At 34.9% G+C, this 26535-nt stretch overlaps 1 protein-coding gene across 8 annotated transcripts in view; it reads right to left on the bottom strand.

Annotated features, from left to right (window-relative positions):
• The window catches only part of Sgk3 (serum/glucocorticoid regulated kinase family member 3), a 116790-nt gene that overhangs the window by 71442 nt on the left and 18813 nt on the right, over positions 1-26535 (bottom strand). Inside the window, exon 1 of one of the 8 annotated variants that reach the window (XM_026410019.2) lies at positions 20189-20223. The exons of 5 other annotated variants lie outside the window; for them this stretch is intronic. Coding sequence is in view for 1 of the 3 variants with exons in the window: in XM_077800712.1 (XP_077656838.1) it covers positions 18701-18718 (18 nt within the window). In the remaining 2 variants the exon portion in view is untranslated. Of the gene's footprint in view, positions 1-18700; positions 18907-20188; positions 20224-26535 lie in introns of those variants that run through there. 2 more of the 8 variants (XM_026410017.2, XM_077800712.1) reach the window with 2 other exon arrangements.

Raw genomic sequence — 26535 nt, 5'->3', positions numbered from 1 at the left:
TTGAAAATGTCACTGGCACATTTCAAGGAGGTCCCAGAGCTGTGAAGTCTGGCCCAAACAATCTATAAATCACTACACCCAGCAAACCTTCATAATGTTCTATTATGTATTAAATAGGCACACTAAATAAAGTTGCTTTATTTTAAAATGTAGTGTACCAAGTTCGACTGGTTATAGACTATTGGAACTTTTGTCTTCCTCACCTTGAAATGTGAGGTTATTATTAACAGTAGAATTTTGGGGGACTTCTGAATTCAGCCAAGATTGAGTAGCTAGACCCTCCCACCTAAACCAACCAAAAGGAAAAAAAGAGCCAGACGAAATAAATGAAACAACCGTTTTCAAAATATTGGATATTATGCAATGAAAGCAAGTGATCCTCCTCAGAGATGGAAAATAAGCAAGTTTACCCCAACTTACTACATTCAGACAGCTTACAGGCCATGGCACAGGGATAAGGGGAAGGAATTCAGGGGAGCCCAAACAGACTCCCTGAGTTGAGCAAATAGAACTGGGAATCCAGGGAGAACAAGATTGCCAAAGTTCACAAGGCAGAGTACAAGAGACAGTTAACTGCACAGAGAACCCCAGAGACTTGCAAGAGGGTTCTCCCTGAGAACTTTACATTGCTGATCAGTGCCTGCATATATAACAAAACAAAAATTATGAAAAGTCCAGGACACAAACCATTTGAAAGCATTAGAGGGAACAATAGCGGGCACTCACAGAGAACCAGGAATCATTGCTGTTCCCGGCAGGCTGACTAGAAAACCTCCTAGTTCCTTGGGCAGAGTGTTCAGAGTCTTGGGTTAGTATTGGAGAGGAATTCGCTCTAGACTAAATGCTTTGGGTCTTGCCAATAAAAATCATAGAGGTAAGGTCCAAAAGGAACAAACTATTTCAAGGTAATTTAACTCCATTTCAAATTCAAGTATATTTGTGGGAAAACAAAAATATCCAGCACCCAACAAAACTGAGTTCACGATGTCTGACATTCAATAGTCAGTATTGAATAACTGACATTCAGTATTACAAGTCATGCAAAGAAACAGAAAAATATTACCCATTATAAGAAGAAAAATCAGTCACTGAAACTGATCCACAACTGAGCTAGACGTTAGAATTAGCACACTAGGACATTAAATAAGTACTATATGCTAATATACTAAAAAAAAGTTAAGAAGAGGTAATGAAAGAATAAAATTTTCTAAATACAATTTCTAGAAATAAAAATAATCTGTACGGTGAAAATTATAGCAGGTGGGATTAATAGAAAATTAGACATTGCCAAAGAAAAGATTAGTGAACTTAAAAACAGCAAGAGAAACTTTCTACAATGAACTATAGAGACAAAAAAGAATTAAAAATAAAAAGTAAAAAATGAGCTACAGGTAACTTTAAGCAGCCCTAAATACTTGTAATCAGAGACCCTGAAAGAGAGGATAAAGGTGGTTTGTGAAGAGGACCAGAAAAGACATCTGATGAAATAATGGCTGACATATTCCAAATTAAATGAAAACAAAACTCACAGATTATAATAACTTCAGTGAATTTAATTCTAGGAAAATGAAGAAAAAGACACCAATATACATTTTAATGAAATTACTAAAAACTAGAAATTTACCAAAAAAAAAAAAAAAAAAAGCAGCTGGGTATAGTAGCCCATGTCTATAATCCTTTCAACTTGTGAGACTGAGGCAGGACAATCACAAATTCAAGGCCAGTGTGGGCCTCCTCCCACTCCTTGAACAAGAAATGTTCAAGGAAGCCCTGCAAACCTAAGGATATTTATTCATATTTCTGGAAATATAGAGGAAATATAGATCTACACAAGAAATAAAGCATACTGGAAATAGTAAAAATGATGATAACATTTTTGTAATGTAAATCTCCTTAAAAATAACAATTGTTTTTAAAAATGATAATAATTTATCGTGATTTTTATAGCCAATATATAAGTACAATGATATTAGTAGAATAAAAGCTAAGAGACATGAAAGTTATTCTAAGCATAAGTATTCTATAAGTACTGTGGTATAATTCAATTAAAGATAGACTATAGTAAATTAACACCTAAAACCATTCATAAGAGGAAAAAAGAATTTGTAAATAATAAGCCAACCAATGAGATAAAATGGAAAACATAATGTTCAATCCAAACCAAGGCAGAAAACAAAGAAAAAGGAAACAACACATAGGTCAAATAAAAAACAAAGAGCAACATGGCAGACTTAAACTTGACTCACATAAATAATGACATTAAATTTCATGGTAAAAACATTCAGTTAAATAATTTGTCACACTGAATTTATATACTACCTATATACACACACACACACACACAAAAAAAAAAAACCAACCCTGCACTTCAAATATGAAAACACATTAGATTAAAAGTAAAAAGATGGAAAAAGGTATACCATGTTAATGCCATATGCCAACTAATATGCCAAGAATATTTCAGAATAAATGCTACTATAGGGAAAAAGAAGATCATTTCATAATGATAACAAGGCCAATTTATCAAGAGAATATAATAATCCTAAATCCTCTGTTGTACCTAACAACAGAGCTTCAAAACAAAAACTGAAACAACTTAGAGGAGAAATAGACACATCTACAATTATAGTCAGAGGTTTCAAAAACCTCTCTCATAATATTAGCACAAATAGAGGGAACAACAGCAGAGATACAGAAGACCTAAACAACACTATATCCATCTTAACCTAATTGATAAGTATATAATACCCTCAAACATAAAACTATATATTATTTTCAAGTGTACACAGATATTTACCAAGACAGACCATGTTCTGTCTCATAAAACAAGTTTTAATAAACACAAAAAGATTCAAATCATATAAGACTATGTTCTCTAACAAGATGAAATTAAATTAGAAATCAATAGCAGAAAGATATCTGGAAACCTCCATATTTTACATCAAAATATATAATTCTAACAATGCATGAGTCAAAGAAGAAATAAAAGAAAAATTAGAAAATATTGTCCTGAATGAAAATGATAATACAACATACCAAACGTTTTACATGGCACTAAAACAGTAATTAGGAGGTAATTCTCATGCTGGAAAAATCTTAAACAATGAACTCAGCTTCCACGTTATAAAATTTAAAAGAGAAGAGCAAATTGATCCAAAGTGGGAGAAAATATTTGCAATTCATATATCTGATAAATCTAGAATCCAGAATACATAAAGAATCTGTGCAACAACCAAACTCAAACAACAAAATTCAATAACCTCCAAAAAAACCCAATTTCTTTTTTTTCTTTATTTGTTCTAATTAGTTATACATGACAGCAAAATGCATTTCAATTCATGTACACATATGGAACACAGCTTTTCATTTCTCTGGTTGTACACAATGTAGAGTTGCACCATATGTGCAGTCATACGTGTACCTAGGGCAATGATGTCCATCTCATTCCACCATCTTTCCTGCCTCCATGCCCTGTACCCTCTCCTCCTTCCCCTTTGCCCAATCAAAATTCCTCCATTCTTCCCACGCCCACACCCCCATTATGTATCAGTATCCACTTATCAGAGAGAACATTCGGCCTTTGGTTTTTGGGACTGGCTTACTTCACTTAGCATGATATTCTCCAATTCCATCCATTTACCTGCAAATGCCATAAATTCATTCTCTTTTAATGCTGAGTAATATTCCATGTGTGTATATACTATAGTTTCTTTATCCCTTCATGTACTGAAGGGCATCTAGGTTGGTTCCACAGTTTAGCTATTGTAAACTGAGCTGCAATTAACATTGATGTGGCTGTGTCACTATAGTATACTGACTTTTAAGTCCTTTGGGTATAGACCAAGGAGTGGTATAGCTGAGTCAAATGGTGGTTTAATTCCAAGTTTTCTAAGGAATCTCCATATTGCTTTCCACAGTGGTTGCAACAATTTGCAGTGCCACCAACAATGTATGAATGTACCTTTCCCCCCACATCTTCACCAACACTTATTGCTTGTATTCTTGATAACTGCCATTCAGACTGGAGTGAGATGAAATCTTAGAGTAGTTTTGATTTGCATTTCTGTAATTCTAGAGAAGTTGAGCATTTTTTTCATTTATTTGCTGATTGGTTGTATATCTTCTTATGAAAAGTGCCTGTTCAGTTCCTTAACCCATTTATTGATGTGGGTATTTATTTTAAAAAAATTAGGGCAGGGGTTGTGGCTCAGTGGTAGAGTGATTGCCTAGCATGCATGAGGCACTGGGTTCAATTCCTGGGACCACATAAAAATAAACAAGCTGGGTGTGGTGGCAAACACCTGTAATCCCAGTGGCCGAGACTCAGGATCTTGAGTTCAGAGACTGCCTCAGCAATGGCGAGGCACTTAGCAACTCAGTGGGACCCTGTCTCTAAATAAAATACAAAATAGGGCTGGGGATGTGGCTCAGTGGTTGAGTACCCCTGAGTTCAATCCCTGGTACCAAAAAATAAAAAATAAATAAATAAACAGATAAAATAAAGGTATTGTGTCCATCTATAAAAAAATTTTAAAAAAATTAAAATGGGCAAATGACTTGACTAGATGATATATTTCCAAAGAAAATATACAAACAGCCAAGACACACATGAGAAGATGCTCAACATCATTAGTCACTACTAAAATGCAAAACAAAACCACAGTGAGATACCCACTAGGATAGTAAGGACAAATAAAAAATAAAGTGAGGATGTAAAGAAATTAGAGCTCTTGTACCCTATTGGTAGGAGTGTAAAATGATGTGGGTGCTGTGGAAAACAGTTTGCTGGTTCCTTAAAAAGTTAAACATAGAATTACTATATGACCCAGTAATCGAAGTATTCTCTGGAATTTCCCTACTGTTCTCTGTATATAAACCCTAGAGAACTGAAAACAGGCATAATACTCAAACAAATATCTGTATGTGCATGTCCACAGCAGCACTATTTACAGCACCCTAGAGGTATAGACATCCAAATGTCCATCAGCAGGCAAATAAATAAACTGTGGTATACTCATTCAGTGGAATATATTCTGGATTGTAGAACTTTATATGATTTGCAAATATTTTTTCCCATTTTGGTTCAATTTGCTCCTTTTTTTTTTTTTTGGTTTTACAAGGAAGAAGCTGTAGTCATCAATTCAAGACCTTTTTCTTTTCCAACATTAGCATTACCTTCTAATTACTGCCTAGTGCCAGTCATAAAAATGAATGAACATGCTACAACGTGAATGAACCTTAAAAATATTATGATAAGTAAAAGAAGCTAGACACAAGAGGTCACAACTGTATGATTTCATTGATATACAGATAATTTCTTAGAAACAGAAAACAGATTGGTAGTTGCCAGGGGCTAGGGGAATGGGTAATAATTGCTTAATGGGTTTGGCATTTTATTTTGGATGCTAAAAATATTTTGAAAATAGATGTGTCCATTGTACAACACTGCAAATGTACTAAATGTCACTAAATTATTCACTTTAAAATGGTTAACTTTATGTTATCTGAATTTTATCTCAATTTTTAAAAATACCTTAGCTGGGCACAGCTACCTGTAGTCCCAGCTACACAGGAGATTGAGATAGGAAGATCACTTAAGCCCAGAAGTTTTTTTTTTAAATATTTATTTTTTAGTTGTAGGTGGACACAATACTTTTATTTTATTTTTATGTGGTGTGAGGATCGAACCCAGTGCCTCACGCATGCTAGGAGAGCACTCTACCACTGAGCCACAACCCCAGCTCCAAGCCCAGAAGTTCAAGGGTAGTCTGGGCAACATTTTTTTTGAGACCCTATCTCCAAAAAAAGAAAAGAAAAAACACTTAACAATATCCCACTGAGGACTGAAAAAAAATCTTAACAACTCAGTCTCCTTGGTCTTCCATATTCTCACCATTATTAAATCCTACTTCCCCTGCAGGCACACCATGCTCCAAGCAAAACAAACCCTTTCCTTTATGTGCAACACAGCACACTTCTCTATATGTTTAAGTCCTGCTCATCCTTAAAGGCATAATTCTAACACAAGCTCCTACAAGAGTCTTCCTCATTCCTTCAAGGAGGAATACTCTTTCCTGTAAGCTCTTATAAGCAGTTTATCTACACCTCTGACCTTCTACCCAAGTTATTTGTTTGTATAAAACATGTTCTATTTTAAACAATAAGTGCCAGAAAGAACCATATAATTTATCCTATTACTCCCAGAGTCCTTTGCATACTCTTTCTACACAAGTAGTCTCCTAAATATTTGTTGAAGGAAAAAGGTTAATGTAAAATGACTTTCTGCATGTGAATTCTCTTGGCTTTCATTTTAAGGTGAGATGTGTTTTTCTGGTGAAAAAATTTAACTCTAGCATGTTTAAATATCTTTGAAAATTTCATATAAGAAATATAATTTCCTGGGCTGGGATTGTGGCTCAGTGGTAGAGCACTCGCCTAGCACTGGGGGGACCCGAGTTCGATTCTCAGCACCACATAAAAATAAAGTCATTGTGTTGTGTCCATCTACAAAAAAGATTCATTCATATTCTCTCTCTCTCTCTCTAAAAATATATATATATAATTTCCTGATGGATAATTATAAAAATATTTTTGAACACTAACATAAAATAATTAGAACTATTTATATTGTTCACAATAATTGCTGATGGTCTTTATAACAATAAAGAGCATAATAATATCTAATACTTATATTGCATTTACATTCCATATTCTCCAAGCACTTTATTAATTCACTTGATCCTCACAGTAACTATATGAGCTAGGTACAATGATCAACTCCATATTACAGGTAAAAGAAACACCTGAAAAGTCAAATAACTTGCCCCAAAATAACTTAGTAAGTGGGGCTGGGATTAAAACCCAAGCACTCCAGTTCCAGGTTACAGGCTTTTAACCATTATACTAGGTAACCTCTGTATAGTAACAGTTTAATAAAATGGCTTTGCAAAGGTCAATGAATGTCCAAGAAAACATTTCCTAATATTCTAGAGTAGGTTAATGTCAAACATTCACTGTTTTCTCAGCTTTTATGCCCTAGAATTCTGAGATGGCTGATAACTTTTAGAAATAAACTTGATTTTCCTGGGCTAGGGATGTAACTCAATAGTAGAGCATTTGAGCTCCACACAAGAACACAAGAAAGCACACAATTAAAAATATAATAGTAAATGAACTAATGACAAAGGAATACATTAAAAGTTTAAATGAAGCAATGAAACTGTACATTTATTAAAATATAGACAAAAGGGCCAAAAAATTTTATATAGAAAGACTTCTGATAATTCTTTTAATAGTGATTTCCAGTAATTCCAATATAATTCCTATATAAAATAGTGCTTTTATACTATTCTTAAATGCCTATTGATTTTCATGAACTATAATGTTATATTAATGGGACTAAATTATATAAAGGAGAATTATTGACCTATTAAATAATTACATTCAAGCCTCACTTAGCAGTGATCCAGAGGAAATAAAATATGATAAACAACAATTAGAGGCTATTCACATTGGAGAGGAAACAAAAATCTTTAAATCTGACATCCAATTAAATCTTTGTCTCTACTCTCAAAAGTTAGTATTCTATTAATCTTGGATACAGAAAATTACACTAGTAATGATGTACTGAGTGATTTTATTTGACGCTGGAATTTGGGATAGGCCTTTAGGTTAAATTTTTTCTCAAATGATTTATAAGATACGGTCAGTAGTTTTAAATTAATGTTTAATTACTCTTATTTCTTTGAGAATGTTGCTAAGCCTGGTATGATGGCACATGCCTGTAATCCTAGCAACCTGGGAGACTTAGGCAGGAGGATCTTAACTTCAAAGCTGGCCTCAGCAACTTATTGAGATCCTGTCTCAAAATAAAAAATAAAAATGGCTGGGGTTGTGGCTTAGTGGCTAAATGCCCCTGGGTTTAATCCCTAGTATAAAAAAAATTTCTTAATTCAGATTTTATTAATGGAAACAGAGATTACAAGCACAATCGTACCATGTTTATCATTAGGCATTCTTTTGCATGCTAAAAGAAAATTCTTTTCTACTATATGAATTTTATGATTCAATAGATTATGTCATAAGTAAATGTGTTCATTTGTTTTTCAATTTGAGTCCCAGGGTTCAGCACTAACACTCATTCATGTGAATTTAATTCCTGGGCTTTTACTATAGTTTAGTTTCACCTCTTAGTTTTCAAAAAACCCTCAAACTCTCTTACTTTGTTGTTTTCTCTATTCCTACCAAATTTGAATCACAATCACATCTATATTCTAATAATGGAATCAAATAGGAAAAGATGATCCAAAGTCACTTACAGAGAATGAAGGGGAAAGGGAAGAAAAGAAAAACAACTATTCCTAATTCCATATTCTTGATTAGATATTATGATTAATAAATTGATAACAGCTGATTTACTTAATATTTCCTATTAATTAAATACAAACATTTTATTTGGCAAAGAGTATAATAAAAATTCAATTTAATTCAGCAGGTATTGGCTACTTAATATATACACAGTTCTCTTACCAGACTCTGTGAATGTACATTGGGTGTATAAACAATTAAAAAAAAAACAAAAAACCTTTGAGACTACCACCTATTGTGCATAGAACAAGAAACAAAAGTTATTGAGTATAGAAATTATAGAGAGTGACCAATGAAGTCACCAAAATGGTGACCTTCCTACAGTGAGAGGAAGAGGTATGCTAAGTGAGCTCAAGCCACACCTACTATAAGCTTAAAGATAATGTACAAAGTTGAAAAAAGAAAGGTGTAAGTTTATTATTTAGAGATACAAAGGTAAATATAAAAGGAACTATAAGCAGGAGTGATTAAACATGATTCCATCTCAAAATTAAATAAATTAACCTGATTAAAGGAATTATTTCAAGTGACTTGAAAATACAGAATATCCCTAGTGGGATAAACCCTAATCATATTATTGATGATGGTATTATTGAGACCATGTTTGTATTATCAGATACGAAAATGAGTAATTACCTTGGTGTCCTTAGAACCAGGAATTTTTATGTAGCACAAAGAAAAAAATAGATGAGCTGAGATTTAAAACAAAACAAAAAGTTGTAGTATTGTATTTCAGTTGAAAATATCAAAATGAATAATTGTTATATTTTACCTTTTAACTATACATCTGTAAAAAGCTAAAATCAATGTAACTTAGTGAAATGAGCTTCCCTAGTATCAAGGTTACAGTCTATTAAGTATTCCCCAGTAAAATGCTCCTTGTAGAATCGGCTGATTGCTAATCTGAAGCAAAAAATGTACAAGATGAGCCTAGAATGTAAGTACTTCCTTACTTAGTGGTATGATCAATGACTACCAGAGTCATGTCAAAGGCCTAAAAACCAATTTGAAGAATTAACCAAACAAAGGTAGGAAAATTGAGCATAAAAAAGAATGACTGTGATGAGTTGAAATACATTGATTATTTAAATCCAGGAGTTTATAAAGATACTAAAAAATAGAAAACAAATCTTACTCAGATTACTTTTGGATAATGCTAAGGCAATAAATCATTATTTTGGAAACTGGTCAATAAAGGATAAGAATCAAGCCTGTATTCTGCCTTTCCAATATAAACTGCACCCTGGGGTAACCAAATAGTTAATGAGGGGGAAGTTTTTCTTTACATAAGAATCTTTGTCAATCAATAAAGAAGAGACAGAGGGGCTAGCACTGTAGTTCAGTAGCAGAGCACCATGCTTAGCATGCATGAGGACCTGGGTTCAATCCCCAGTATCCACAAAGAAAAAGAGAGGGAATGTAAGAATATAACCATTTTGCAACAAATTAGTTAATGAATTAATGCATGAAGGCAGATATCATCAATGGCTGCTCACTTCATAAAAGGAGACCTTTTATGAAACATATAAAATAATCTGAATAGTATCATTAGTATCCATAAACCTATTGCTCTTTTCAACAGTTATCTAACTATGGCTAAATCTTATTTCAGCTAATTATCTCCCTCCTCACACACACTTTATGCCTCCTGATAGAAAAGCACATCATCAGAAAGTATTCTTTCCCAAATATTTGAATCCAAATCTCATTAAGACTCTAGCTCTAACTTCCAATTTATAGGAAATTCAGGGGACATAAGCACATGTTAAACAACATCATAGGAATGTGATAAGCAAAATCTAATGGAGAGGGGCTTGAGATATATCTCAGTTGACAGAGTGCTTGCCTTTCATGCACAAGATTCTGGGTTCAATTCCCAGCACCAGTAAAAAAAAAAAAAAAAAAAAAAAAAAAAAAAAGTCTAATGGAAAATTCTGACTAAATGACCTAGTTTCTTCATTATGTAAATTGTAAGGAAAAAGAGAAGCAGGAAGTACATAAGACATAAAAAGATATGTCAATTACCAATTGTAATGTATAGCTCTTATTTAAATCTTGATTATAATTGAAAAATTATGAGGCAAGTGGAGCTATTTGAACATGGCTGGATATCTGGTGACATTAAGAAATAATTTTTTGGCATGATGGTATTATTGTGGTGTTTCTTTGAAGTATTTTATATTATAGAGATAATGCTGAAATATTCATAAATTAAACAACTTGATGTCTGGGATTTGCTTCAAAATTGTGTGTGAGGAGGGAGATAATTAGCTGAAATAAGATTTAGCCATAGTTAGATAACTGTTGAAAAGAGCAATAGGTTTATGGATGCTAATGATACTATTCAGATTATTTTATATGTTTGAAATTTCTATATTCAAAAAAACTGTAGTAGCACAGGGACAACATGCCTTTATTTTATTTGTTTCATTTTTTTTTCATGTGGTGCTAAGGATTGAACCCAGTGCATCACTCATGGTAGGCAAGTGCTCTGCCACTGAGCTACAGCCTCAGCACCTGAAATTTCTATACTATAAAGGGCTTTTTCGTTTAAACAATATTTGCTTCAGAGGAATGGCAAAGCAGAAGACTGTTGTTTTTCATTATAAGCTGACCTGTATTTTAAAAAATTTTTAGATACATGTATGTATTTTATTTCTAAGGAAGTAGCCCTATTAATGAGATAAGAAAGACACATACATTAAAGAATTTAATTATTCTATGATTTAGTTTTAAACTGAATGGTATATAATAGCAATTCTCAAGGCATAGTCACCCCTAGAAGACCCTCAGACCCCTTCAGGGGATCTAAAAGTCTGTTTTCATAATAACACTAAAATATTACTTGCTCTTTTTATCATGTTGACATTTGCACTGATGGTGGCTAGAATTGCTTGGTCCTGGTGTGAATCAAGGTAGTGGAGTCACTATATTAATAGTCCCTGCATTCCTCATCATCACTTATTTGCAGTTAAAAGAGGGGAGGGGAGCTGAGGATGTAGCCAAGTGATAGATGTAGCCAAGTGTAGCCTAGCATTCATGAGCTCCTGAGTTTGATTCCCAGTATTTAAAAAAAAATTCAGATGGCACCAATAAAGCAATAAAAATTACTAATTTTATTAAATCTTGACCTGTGAGTACATTTCTTCTTAGTATTTGGTGTGGTAAAATAGGAAGTATACAAGGCTGGGGACATAGCTCAGTTGTAGAGTGTTTGCCTAGCAACACACAAGGCCTTGGGTTTTATCACCACCACTATTTAAAAAAAAAATATCCAGAAAGTACATCTGCTGTATACCAAAATCTAATGATTGAAGGAAAAATCCTTGTGTGATTGTTTGAGTTGCAAACTGAACTAGCTGCTTTAACATAAAACTCTTTGTTTTTATTTGAAAGGATAACTGACAAATGATATTATTTGTCAAACTTGGGTATTTGGCAGACACTTTCTTGAAACTGCACAAATAAACCTGTCACACCAAGGAAAACAACTTAGTGTGATTGTTGGCAATGATAACATTCAAGCTTTTAAATGAAATGGTGTTTTGAAATAGTTGTTTCTGTCACCATGAGCTTGTCTGCTTCCTTCCACTGAGAGAATTTGCTCATATATTCAGTGATATTAACAAATGTGATTTTTAAAATATTCCCATAAAAATACTGTCCAATGAAATGTGTTAATATTTGGAATATCTGCATAAATCAGGGAACACTATTTTCCAAATGACTAATACATGATATTGTAAGACCATGCATGCATCAAAATCCATTCAAAACATGACTGTAGGAGGTTGAATGGTGATCCCCAGAAGGATCTTGAGATGAGATCACCCTGTCTATCCAAGTGAGCCCTAAATCCAATGACAAGTGTACTTTATGAGGTACAGAAGAGGAGAAGACACAGAGATACAGAGAGAACTTGTAAACACAGAGACAGACAGAAACTGGGAAAACAGGAAGGGGTCGACTCCTAGTCACTGGAGAGAATGCACTTTGGCTTGTACCTTGATTTCAGCCTTGTTTGGCCTCCAGACTGTGAAACAATATTTCTGTTGTTTAAAGGCATCTAATTTATGTTAAGCTGTTATGTTCCTAGAAAACTAATACAATGATCAATGGATCTCAATGTAACTGAGTACGAAAGTTATTGATATGGATTCAGAATCCACATTGCATCTAGTCTTTTAAAAACTACCACTTATTGAGTCTTGAGAAGATATCTACAATTTTTTGTGTATCAGCAACTAAACTCAAGAGCACTTAACCACTAAGCTATATCCCCATCCCCTTTTTATTTTATTTTATTTTGGGGGGGTACCAGGGATTGAACTTAGGGGCACTCAACCACTGAGCCACATCTCCAGCCTATTTTGTATTTTATTTTGAGACAGAATCTCACTAAGTTGCTTAGTGCCTCACCAAATTGCTGAGACTGGCTTTGAACTTGTCATCCTCCTGTCTTAGCCTCCGGAGTTGTTGGAGTTACAAATAATGCACCATCATGCATGGTGGAACTGTGTATTCTTGAGTAAGTTTTAATGTCTTTGTACCTAGGTTTCCTCATCTGTAAAGTGGAATTAATAATGGTACCTATCTTTGTGATTGTTGTGAAAATTAAGTGTGATAATGCAACATATACTTAGCACCTAAAACAGCATCCAATATGTGTCAGCTATTTCTTTTAGAGCTTTGCAGTTTTCAGAGACTTTTCACCTAGTATGATCTCATTTGATCACCTTAGAAACCTGTGATTCCCCATACTCCTCCAACTCTTCATCCCCTTCCTTTTCCCTCTTCCCAGCCATGTCCCAGTCTCACTGAAAACATAAAGGCCCTCCATATTAATCTCCCTCAGTATCTCCCACATCCTCAAACTGATGTGGTCTGAGCACCTGGGTTTCCTTCCCCTACCCCCCTCTAGCTACTTCCCCTTCTCTTTCTGGGAAAAAAAAGAAACCACTTTCGCTTCTCTAAAAACCACATACAGGACACTTTTTTTTTTTTTTTTGCCTGAAATGTTCTTTCTCTTCAGTTTTTGTCAGGGTAACTCCTACTCCTTTCTCTGGGTTCATTTTACCTTCTCCCAAATTTGCCTCTGTCTTTGGCAACTTGTGGGGGCTGGGGTGTTCCCATAGCCTCATAGATTTACTTCTATGCTAAATTATCTTCACATATAATAATTCTCTTTGCATGTCTATTTTCTTTATATCCTCAGGCTTGGCATATTGTCTGATACACAGGTGGCCAATTACCCTGGTTTGCCTGGTCATTGTCTGGTTTGAACACTCAAAGTCCCTGTTTCAGAAAATTCCCTGCAGTCCCAGGGGTGGACACCATACCCCACACTCAGTAACTTTTATTCAATAAACAAAGAATCCACACTTGGCTGTCTTTTCTTCACCTTTATTATTCTCTCTTCAATCCAATGTCATCAGCTTCTGCTCTTAACCTCCCCAACCTACTGGCACAGTGCTCTCCTCATGGATATATCTAATGGACAATACACAGTGTTTCATAGGTCAGTCTCTCAATAAATGATCTTTAATAAGAAGAGATTATTCACCCAGTAGACCTATTCTCATACTAAAGCAATGCAGTTTTAAAATGTCTAGTGTTTAGGTAAATTCAAGGCATCATCTCATGTATTATTTTACATAATTCTAAATATCATGTCATACTTAGGATTTCATTAAAATAATCACAAGATATAATCAAGACTACTAAATGTTTTCTGAATAAGAAATTTCCAGAAGTGATGAGTCAAAGTATTAATAAAGTATTTAAGGCAATGAGGAAATCAGTTCTCCTTTTTCATAAAATCCAAACAAGAAAACAGAATTGTATTTTAGGAAGCTCATAATAAAAGATTTTTCTTATTCTTTTAAGCTCTGAAAATAAACAAATGGAAATGACCTCTAAAAACGAATATATATGGACTGGGGCTGAAGTTCAGTGGCAGAGCACTTGCCTAGCATGCATGAAGCACTGGGTTTGATCCTCAGCACCACATAAAAATAAACAAATAAAATAAAGGCATTCTGTTCATCTACAACTACAAAAATTTTTTTAAATAAATATGTAAACAGAACTTAATTTTTTTGTTTGTTTTTTGAGACAGGGTCTTGCAATGTTGCTCTGGCTGGTCTCTAATTGACAGTCTCTTGTCTCAGCCTAAAGGAGCTGGGATTATAGGCATGTACCACTGCACCCAGCTTTGCAGGTACTTAAATTTATTGAGGGCTTTTTTAAGTCAAAGAACAAGGTTTGTTTTTTGTTGTTATTTTTTAAATAATATTCAAAAAGCAGAAGTTTTCCTCCACCCTCTCATTTTTTAAAGACTAAATATAAACCAACTCTTAACAGAAAAAATGCCTGGAAATTGCCTGTTTAAAACACTCTCTCCCACTGAACTCCAAGTTCTTCGAGGGCAGGATTGGATCATGTCTTAAGCAGAGAGGGAGGAAATAAGGGGAGAATTTTTTTAAAAAAATAAGTGAATGATTATAAACAGTAGGATTTTTCAGAAGGGAAGGCATTATATCAGAAACACAACTAAATTTTACTTGTAAAACATTTTTTCATATGTACAAAAGAAAGTATTGGAGCCAGGTGTAATTGTACATGCCTATTATCCCAGCTATTGGGGAGGCTAAGGAAGAAGGATCACAGGTTCAAGAATGACCTGGGCAGCTAAATAAGACCCTGTCTCAAAATAAAGAAGTAAGTCTACAAAAGGGCATAGATGTAGCTCAGTGATAGACCACCCCTGGGTTCATTCCCCAGTAGGACATACACACACAAAAAGCATTGAAAATAAATACTCATTTCAAAGTTAACAATTCTAATAGTCATTATTGACTTTTTTTTGAATTTGTAAAATTTCAAATATCATGGTAAAAAAAATTTATTTAGCATCTTACTTCCAGATACTAGAAGATGCACTGGGAATCAAGTTGGCTGAACATATAGAAAACAATTCCTTTTTTTTTTTTTTTTTTTGGTGGTGGTTCTGGGGATTAAACCCAGGGTTTAGTGGGTTTAATTGAGCAATATCCCCAGCCCCCAATTCCTTTGTTGTTCAAAAACCAAGATATCTAAAGGCATTTTTTCTACTCAGATATTCAAACATTATTCAAAAACTGAAAAGAACCACAAAAACAGATTCACTTACATATACACACCAAGAAAAAAAACTATTTCTAGATACATGCCAAGACAATCTGAATACTTAATATTGTTAGCCATAATAGTTAATATATTCCAATTCTTGAAATTCACTATATGCTTGTATCTTTATATGTATAGCTCTTTTGTCTATATGTGTCTGAAATTTGTGATTTCCTGACCTTTCTAAACAAATCAATTACTTCTTATTTTAAAGGTAAACTATTTTTCTGAGAAAAATTGCTAAATTTGATACAAAATTATCAAACTACTAATTTGGACCAAATTATCTCAATCTCAGATCCTCCTTAAATTCAAAGAAAAGCAAATCTCATTTCATATAAAGTTTAAAAATTAAACAGTTGGCCTACTAATTCCACCCTCACTCACATTCACCAAGGGACATGTATCAGAAGTCAATGTTTTATACCAGCCAAAATACAATAACAATCTAAACATATATCAAGAGAAGAACAGACAGTGAGGTGTGGTAGTAAATGCCCAGAGTTTGAAGCCAGTCTGGACAACATACTGAAACCTTGTCACAAAAAAAAAAAAAAAAAAAGGGCAGAGGACATAGCTCAGAAGTAGAGCACTGGCCTAGCATGTGCAAGGCCCTGGGTTTGACATCCAGCACTACAAATAAAGAGAAAGAGGGAAGGAAAATAGAAAATTAAATTGTGTGATTGTGACACAATGGGATGCTATACAGAAGGGAAAATGAATAAGCCACTCCTGAATACTTTAATATGGATGAATGTACCAACACTGTGTTAAAATTAAGTATCAGGAAAAATTTTTCCATTTTTATAAGTGCCAAAATGGAAAAAAGGTCAACCATATACTATATAGGAATAAATGTAAACGGTAAAACTGGCTTTATAAAAAGTAAAGAATAATAAACACAAAATTTTACTACTGTCACTTAGGGGATGGAGGGAGGTAAACAAAATTGGGAGACTCTACTATACTGTACATATTCTATTTTCAAACTGTGTGGTAGAAAAATGAGTGTTTCATTGTTATTCTTTTCTTATAATATTTTATTAGTTGTTTATGGACTTTTATTTATTTATATGTGGTCCTGAGTCTCGAACCCAGTACATCACACATGCCAGGCAAGAGCTCTTACCACTGAACCACAACCCCAGCCTCATTGTTATTCCTTATATTATACACATATGCTATTAATTTTCTGACTGTCTTTGTTTAATAATATGCTTTTAAAGTACATTTGGGGAGTAGCTCTATAGTATAGTGCTTGCCTAATCTTTGTATAGCCCTGGGTTTGATCCCCAGCACCACAAGGAAAAAAAGAGCAAAATTTTTTAAAAAACTATTTTAAATAATACAAATCTAAGTCTACTATATGCCTAGAATATTAAAACTTTCATTTTTTCAATAAAAATATAAATAGAGATTTTTAGCTGAATAAAAAATATATGGGAGCAAGGCTGGGGTTATGGTTGAGCCGTTGAGCACTTGCCTAGCACTTGTGAGGCACTGGATTCGATCCTCAGCACCACATATAAATCAATAAATAAAATAAGGTCCATCAACCACTTAAAAAACATACAAAAGTATCAACAGAGTTATATAATATTTACCGTTAAAATTTAGAGTAACGGTGTTCCAAATGTAAAAAACTCAGCTTTCCATGCAATAATTTTGCCCATTTTGTCATGTGTTGACAAAGGTAATGGAGATTTCTAAAGTATATAAAAGAATAATTTTCTGAATAGTACAAAATCGACACATCCTTAAAGCCCTTCATATTTTCTCCATCATCCTCACAGAAACATTCATACAATTAGAATATCTAGTCATAGTTTCACAGGAAATAATTTAATAGCAAATTCAGAAGTCTCTAATGGCAAACTCTGACATGATAGGTTTCAAATTGATGAGTCCACCATTTTTGTAAAAGTAACTCAGACAAACTGATGACAATAGTATGTAAGCAGTTTTCAAAATTAGAATTGATGAGCCTGCTCCTTCTACTTGTCAGAGTTTATTGATGGTAACATCAGTGGTGTTAGAGGGAAATGCAAACTGCTGGACTGGTCCTGTGGGTCCCTCGCCTGCGGGTGAGCAGTAAGCCAGGTCCTGGAGGACCATAATGCTGGTGTTGCAGCAACAGAAGGGAAGACACATGGCCCACAGGCAGGATAAGCTCAGCATATTGATAATGTAGTATCATAAGACGGAAGAATCAATCAAGACTTGACACATTTATAAATTCCCCTAGGAAACACTCGAAGTCTGAGAGCTTCGCAAACAAATTATTTCAAGAATTCGGAGCTCCCTCCAGCAACTCACTGGTGTTTTTACAGGCGGCTAATTCAGCACAGACAGGGATCAATTCTTTAGAAGTCACTGAGCATAAACAAATACTACTTCAGTGGCAGATTTTTTAAATTTACCAAAACTATCTCCAAATGAAATTTTCTAAGAATCAGAGGAAAGATTTTAGATTATATAACTTTCTACTGTTCGTTTTGACTCAGCAGGACATCCTGAGTAAGCAGGAGCAAAGGCACTATGTTGGATGATTTACATACCTCAATAAAAAGAGCCAAACACAGTGCTGAGAACTTCACATGCTTACCACATGTGAGCCCTATGAGGAAAACCTTATGCATTCCCTTCCACCAGATGCAGAAAGTGCAACATTCAGTAACTTGTCCAAATTCACACAGTACAAGAATTTCAGTGCTGGAATCCAAGCGGAGACCTGTCAAACACTAATGTTTGTGTTCTGTCTGCCATGCTATGCTGTATAGCACATTACATTCATTTTTAATAGATACTAAAACCGATTAAAAAAAGTTGCTAAGTGACTAAAACTTTAAAAAATAAGAGGATTTTTAACTTTATATTAAAATGGCACATGAACTGGCACAGTGGAACATAATTGTAATCCCAGCGGCTCAGGAGGCTGAAGCAGGAGGATCACAAATTCAAAGCCAGCCTCAGCAATTTATCAAGGTCCTAAGTAACTTAGTGAGACCCTGTCTCTAAATAAAATATAAGAAGTGCATGTGTCTCAGTGGTTGAGCATCCCTAGGTTCAATCCCCAATACCAAAAACAAAAAGGCACATGAAAGAATTTTAAAATGATGACACCTCATACTATTCTTCCATAATACAGCACCATATCAGATCTTACCTTCTCCAGTCTTTCCATGAGTCCAGCCCTGAGCCTTCTAAAACAGTCATTTTTTACTGTATGCTCAGAAAGCCACAGCTGTTCAAACTACTTGAAGATAGTCTCATTTGTAAATAATTACTCTGTAAGAAGTTTTATGGAAGTTACTGAGATGGAAAAACCATGGTCATATGCTTAAAAGAAAAAAAGAATATTAAAATGAGGTTAGGAAATAAGACCATCTATTTTTAAAATAAACCTCACACCTTAATATTATGAGAACTCACAACATTCACAAAGCCACATTCAGCCTGTTTCGTGTTATGAACCGTCTCCTGATGTCACAACACTGGATATTTGAATTGGCCATGACAGACCAACAAACACTGGTCTGTCAAATTCTAAAATTACAAGGACAAAAATAAACTTTGCTGTTTTGAAATGGGAAACCCTAAAAGGTAACTTAAAGTCGACATGGCATTCTCTCTAAGCCCTCTGGAAAAAGCATACCAATTAATACTTCCACAAAGATTTCATCTGCATAATTGCATTAACACTGATTAGTTAGGTCCCAGCAGTTCTGTGTAGGAGAAATTAGCTTATACCCTCTGTTTTTAATGTTGTATATGGAGAAACTTCACTACTGAAAAGTTTTTGTTGTTTTTAAAATGTTGCTACAAAGATGTTTCTCTCTCTTTCTCTCAGATTCCCCTAAAAACAACAGGGAAAATACAATAGAGCCTGGCACAGTGTCATAAGCCTATAATCCCCGGATTTGGGGGCTGACACAGAAGGATGGCAGATTCCCATCCAATTTGGCAACTTAGCAAGACTTGTCTCAAAATAAAATCAAAACAAACAAAAAAAGGGCTGGATGATGGGCAATAGGGGAAAAAAGAAGAGATAGGAAAATTCGAGGATCAATTTAAAAGATACAACATAGAACTAATTGAAGTTACAGAAAGAAAATTATTTCTCTGGTAATTGTATCCAACAGTGATGATGAAATTATCAAAGAAATAATAAGAAATTTTCCAAGAAATGAACAACATAGATTTCAAAGATCCATTGAATGTCTGGTACAGTAGCTAAAGAAAGGTCTTGTTCCTCACAAGACAGAAAACTTTCACTGTGAAATTTCAGAATAAAAGGCATAAAAAGATCTTAAAAGCCTCCAGAGAGGAAGAAGCAGGCCACGTATAAAAGTTGAGAACAAGAATGGCATGGTTTCTTAACGGCAACAGTGGAAACTAGAAGACTACAGAGCAAAGCCTTTAAAAGTCAGAAAGAAAATAATTTTCAAGCAAAGTTCTAGAACCAGCCAAATTAGTACTCAAACGTGAAGAGAGAATACAGGCATTTTTCAGACAACATAAGATTTTTAAAAATTACTTCCAGGGCTGAGAATAAAACTCAGTGGTAGAGGGTTGGCCTAAAATATGTGAGGCCCTGGGTTCCATCCCCAGCATTGCTGGGGGAAAAATAAATAAAAAGCCCTTTCACACATACCTTCTCAGGAATCCATTTGATTATGTGTTCTACCAAAATAATAGATTAAACAGAAGCAGCAGCAGCAACAGCAGCAGCAGCGCTGCTACTACTGCAAGGGATCCAGCCCCAGTAATAAGAAGCTGAAATGTCCAGGATTTCAACAATGCAGCAGCATCCCAGATTGGACCTGGATGAGAAAAGAATCCTAGAGAAGGATTTTCAGGGGAAATAGAAATGAAAGATTCCAAGACTTGACTGTGTGGAAAATTTTATAGTAAGGAAGATTTAGAGGCAAGTTAAATCAACACTTATGATAAAACAAAGTAGCACCCTAAAAACTATATGAAGTAGAGTGCCTCACTGACAAGTCCCTGTATCAGGGAATGAGGAATCTGAGGAGATAATCCTGATAGCATGTAGACCAGTGTTTTTAATTTTTTAGTATGAAGACAATAAGAAACACTTTATACACAGTGAGCCAGTAGTACAACAAAAATACCATGAAACAATATCACCCTTTCTATGTACAACACATTTTGATATTTTCTATTCTGGTCTATTTATTCCAGGCTTTTTGACACAGTTTATGACCCACTAAATTGACTTCATGAGTCACTGATGGGTTGCAACCTACATTTTTAAAAACAGTGAACAAAAGACTATGGTATGTTTCATTAAAAAGAAAACACGTCTGGAGTCAAGAACTGTAGAAGGCAAAGAGGACAACAAAAAAAACAGAGATCTGATAGGAAAGTATCTGAACTGAGCTTTCAAGAAAGGGTTATATTTGACAGAGAATAGGAAGAAGGCCATTGCAGGTGAAGGAAAGATAAGTAAAGACTCACAAACAGTAAAACAAAGGATGTGCTAAAGGTAAAGCAGAGAAAAGGGTAGGTGAGTTAAAAGAGAGTAGAAAATGGAGACAGAGACAAGTTGGAGATTACCACAAGAGGTTAGACAGTTGTACTAAGGAAGTCTGATATTATTCTGACACCAATGGTGATCCAGAAGTGTAGGCTGGCGGTGTGCCAGCAAACTGCAGCAATCATCTCATGACAATTTACTCATGAATTTTTTTTGCATTATAAAAATAACTTCATTTAATTCTGTTGCTAAAACATCTATGTTCATCATTGAAAATTTAAAAAATACACATAAACATTAAGTGGATATTATTACCATAAATGGGATTTCACAGAAAGGCTATCAGAGTGACCAAAAGGAGCTTCTCTATACATGTATGAAGATGTGAATTTGGTGTCAACATATCTTACATACAAACAGAGATATGATAAATTGTGTATAAAGGTGTATTAAGAATTGTAATGCAAAAAAAAAGAGCTCATGTATAATGGCATGATTTGGCGTGAACATACTTTATATACAGAGGTACGAAAAATTGTGCTGTGAATGGATAATTATGAATATAATGCATTCCACTATTGTCATGTATGTAAGAAATAAATAAAAAAGAAAATATTTGGTTAAGTTCTTACTCATGAATTTCATATGCACGAAAATTACAGAAATTAAGATGTGGCATGTGGCTAGAAATTGAGCTGAGTTGTTAATGAACCAACAGTTCATTTTATTTACCTGAAGTTTTTTTCTTTGAACCTTCCATGAAAGAAGAGAATGAATCGATTTCAACAGTTCAGACCCTGAGGAAGAGAGTAAGCTTGTCCCTCATAGGACAAAGAGATGTCTTTACTTTCTCCATTCAGGATCAACTACAATAATACCAATAGCTCCTTGTACCTGAGATCTAGCCTTAAGAAATTTCTCTCACTTTCTTGACTGCCTCAGGCTCTCTTCCCACCAGGCTTTTGTTCTTGCTGTTCCTTCAACCCATCATGACTTCCTGATAACTCACCTCAAGCTAGATGTTACTGAGCTTGAGAAGCCCCCACCCGATCCCACAGCTTGATATGGGTGCACTTGCTCCTGGGGCACTGCCCTTATCCAGCATTTTTTACCCTAAATTACAGTAGCTATTGGTCTTTAAAATTAACCCAAAACCTCCTATAGAGGCTATGTTGGGTTTCATTATTACCAAAGCCTCCTTTTCTGAGGCATAGTACCTAGCCCACAGTGGATACTCAATAAGTATTTGGTAAATACAAAGCATATCTTTAGTGCACCAACATATAATGCTAAAATATATACTCTGAAGCTAAATCTAGCTTTGAAAAATCAAAATCTGTTCTAAGCAATAACAACTAATCCATATTCTCTGCCTGTTCTGCCTGTTAAGTAAACAGATCTAACTCTACAGACTTATTCTGTAGAAGGGCTGCCTAAAACAGGTTAAATAGGTAAGACAGGGTAAGGAGTTTGAACTTGAACTAATAAAGAGCTATTGTGGGTTGAGAAAGGTAAGCATGCAATTATAATAGGACTTTAAGAAGATTAGTCTTCCCTGGAATGCAGGGTAGAACAGGGAAAACCTTTTTCTCCATTTTTTTTTTTTAGCCTGTATTTTAAGGTGTGAGCAGATGACCATGCCACCATGAACAATCAACTACAAAAGCTGAGTTTGCATGGATGGACCTTAGTGTTCATTAACTCAACAAACATTTTTAAGGGTCTAATATTTTTCTATGCATGTGCTATGCTGTAATAAAAAACCTTCAGATCTGGGAGTGGTGGTATACACCTGTAATTCCAGCTACTCAGGAATCTGAAGCAGGAGATCACAAGTTTAAGGTCAGCCTGGGCAACACAGCAAGACCCCATCTCAAAACAACAAAAAACTTCAGGGGCTGCAGTACAGCTCAGTAGTAGAGTGCTTTCCTAAAATGCAAAAGGCCCTGATTCAATTCCCAGCATGGCAAAGACAAACAAAAAACAAATCAAATTACAACCTGAAAAATACTGAGAGGGATTATAAGGTGTTGAGAGCTAAGCCACATTAATCGTCACCATTCTTGTACAGTAAGGCAGTCTATGATGTTTAACACAAATAGGAAAAAAATCCATATAAAATACTTTTCTCAAAGAACCAAATCATACTTTTCTTATTTGTTTCCTACTTTGTTAATGCTATGTATCAATAAATACTTTCAGTCAAAGTTATGAATCCCATGAACACGTCTCAGGAAGATTTCTTCATGGACTGCAGATGTTCAAAGATATCTTAAAGATATAACCCTAACACAATAGAGTGTTAGGATAGAAGTATCTAGAGATTACAATGGTAACACCTATGAGAAACAAGTTTTTCAGTTTTGGGTGACATGGAGGGAGGAGAAAAGTTAAGGATGATGACCTATAGAAGGTGGCTCTTGAGCTCAGGACAGACTAGTGAACTTCAGAGGAACAGTATTCTAAGACCACTGGTTCATTAGCATAGTGTGTGTGGACATAATTATACTGTTGGAGCTGAGAGCATCAGCCTGTGAACACCAGTAGATACAGAGGTCAGCAGATCACAATGAGCCTGACAAACCATGCTTCTAAGAACCCTGGACTTGATTTTGCAGGAAATGAGGAATATACATGTAGGAATAATAAATAAGGAACAATCAGGTCTGCACATAGATCACATTGAAATCAACCTGGAGAAAGAATAGGGGGTTGTCAAGATTGGATATGGAAGCTGGGTGTGGTGGCACATGACTGTGATCCCAGCAACTTGGGAGGCTGAGGAAGGAGTACAAATTTGAGGCCAGCCTCAGCAACTTTGTGAGATTCTGTCTCAAAAATAAAAAATTAAAAAGGGCTGGGGATGGAGCTCAGTTGCAAAGTGACTCTGGGTTCAGTCTCCAGTACCAAAAAAAAAAAAAAAAAAAAGGAACAAGAGAAAACAATTGGATTGGATATGGATAAATCTCTTCTGAGAGAGCCACTGCAACAGTCAGAAGATAATGAGGCCCTTGAGAGGCTGCAGTAAATGTGGAACAGATATGAAAAATATTTAGGAGGTAAAATCAAAAGGTTTTTGTTTGTTTTTGCAGTGCAGGGGATTAGAACCCAGGGTCTCAAGCATGCTAGGCAATCATGGTACCTTTTCTACACCTGCAACCATGAATTCAGGAGGATAAATGAAGAATGCAGGCAGTCATGGACACCTAGTAGTCTAGAGTGCCTGTCAGGTTTCTGGGTGGATGATAAAGCCCCAAACTGAATATAACTGTAAAAGGAAAATAAAATTATTTAAAACTGGGAGTGGGGCATCAGGAGGAGGGTAGAGAAGATGGATTTTGTTTTATACATGTTGAATCTTAACTCTATGAAACTAGTTATCTAGAAGTCGGAAACTAGTCACATCAGTCGGAAGGGCAAAGCATAGAATTCAGGGTAGAAGTCATGAATTTGGGATTCATCAACACAGATGCAGGTTAAGCCATAAAGAGTAGTTTTAATCATCTATAAAGAGCTAGTATAGCCCAAAGAAAGGGCAATGGGCAGAAGTCAGACACCTGGAAGTTTAATGTTTGGGGAAAGGGGCTTATCACCTTAATGCTTAAGGTGGGAGTCAACTCTAAAAAGTTCCTTCTTTCTTTCCTATTATCTAAAACTTTTCCTTACAGTTTCTTATGACTTAATAGAGAAAACATTGTGCTATGTCTTCTTTTGAAATAATTAACAGGAAATAAAGTTAGGGTCATAAAATATATTCCATTAAGTATTATTAATTGGCCTTTATTGAGCGCTTACTGTGTCATAAGCACTGTATTAAGTGCATTACAAGTATTAATTATTTTAAACTTAACAATCCTGGGAGATATGTTACCAGGATGCCTATTCTACAGATGAAGAAAATGATTTGTAAGTGACAGATAAGCCATCACTTGAACTAAAGTCTGGATAAATTTAGAGTCTCTATTCTTTATTTATATTTTTGCAGTATTGGGAATTGGACTCAGGGCCTAGTAGCATGCGAGGCAGGACTCTGCTACTGAGCTACATCCTGGCCCTTTCTTTTCTTTCTTTTTTCTTTTTTTTTACACAGGGCTTTACTAAATTGCCCAGGCTGGCCTCAAACTTGTGATCTTCCTGCCTCCCCCTCCTGGGATTCTGTGCTCCACTGCACCTGGCTAGAGTCTCTATTCTTAACCACTGTTAAGTATAATCTCTCACAGATGCTGAAAATAGATTATGAGATATCAGAGCCAACCTGATACTTCTGTACATAACAACTTCTGCCCATGATATTCACTTCATTTGTGACCATCTTATAACATACATTACAAAAGGAGTATATTTTATAAATAATTATACCAATAGAACCAATTAAAGGTTCTATTAATGAGTCCAAAGACTCAATCATAGAAACATCAAAATTTAAGCCTGAGGGCTGGGGGTATAGCTTTGTGTTAGAGCACATGCTTCATATGTGCAAGGTCACTAACACCAAAAATAAATAGATAAATAAATAAAAATTCCAGAAAATTCCAGAAACCCAAACTTGAATGTGGTGTACTTCTGACCACTATGCTGAGCCCACTCAAATGATGTGATGTGTAAGCATGTCCTGCTGCTGCCTCCAATTTTTCACAGCTTCTCAGCCTCTCTCCAGTCACAGTGAGCACTGTCTGCCTGCTAGTTTGCGTACTGTGTAGTTAGGCCAATCTTGGTTGCTGTACTGAACACATATACATTTTTTCCTGTTGTTATTCCCTAAACAATGCAGTATAAAAACTATCTCATCACATGTATGTTGTATTGGGTTTGATAAGTAATCTGGGGCAGATTTAAAGTATAAGGAAGGAGATGTTTACATTATAAGCAAATACTATGCCATTTTATATAAGGGACTTAAGCTCTTTGGATTGTGGTTTCACAAAGGGTCCTAAAAACCAGTCCCCCATGGATACCCAGAGCCAACTGTATACACCATCCTTTTCTTTAAAAATTGGGGAAATTAATCATTTTAAGAGAGTTATATGCCTGATAGATTCTTCTACGTCTGTACATACTTACACAAAAAAAGTGTGTAAGTAAACCATAAACCATAATGACTCATAACCAACTATTCATTACTGAAATTCATGTTTTGCAATGTGTTTTCCACTTTTCCCTTCTTTAAAAACTGGACTATATAAATGGACACCACACATGGAATTATGATAAATGAACATCAATAGCAAGAGTTTAAGATAATTTTTTCTAAAGGCTGCTATACATTTGGATGATCTGCTTCCTGGTTTTCCCAGAAAACCTCAAACAGAGTATGTTCTTTTAATAGAGGTGTAAATTTTTGTTTCAGTTCTCACAACTTTAACAATTTTTAAATAAAGTATACTATATTAATAAGATTCTATATGCCATTATTTGAAGCCTTTAAAAAATAGATGATCCATATTTTAATATTCACACCACATATCATTTGCAATGACAAAAATGCTTCTAAAGTTTGAATT

This window comes from Urocitellus parryii, chromosome 7 (genome assembly GCF_045843805.1).
Source record: "Urocitellus parryii isolate mUroPar1 chromosome 7, mUroPar1.hap1, whole genome shotgun sequence".
Taxonomy (NCBI): domain Eukaryota; kingdom Metazoa; phylum Chordata; class Mammalia; order Rodentia; family Sciuridae; genus Urocitellus; species Urocitellus parryii.
Note: the sequence above shows the minus strand (reverse complement) of the source record. Positions and strands in the feature narration are given on the sequence as shown.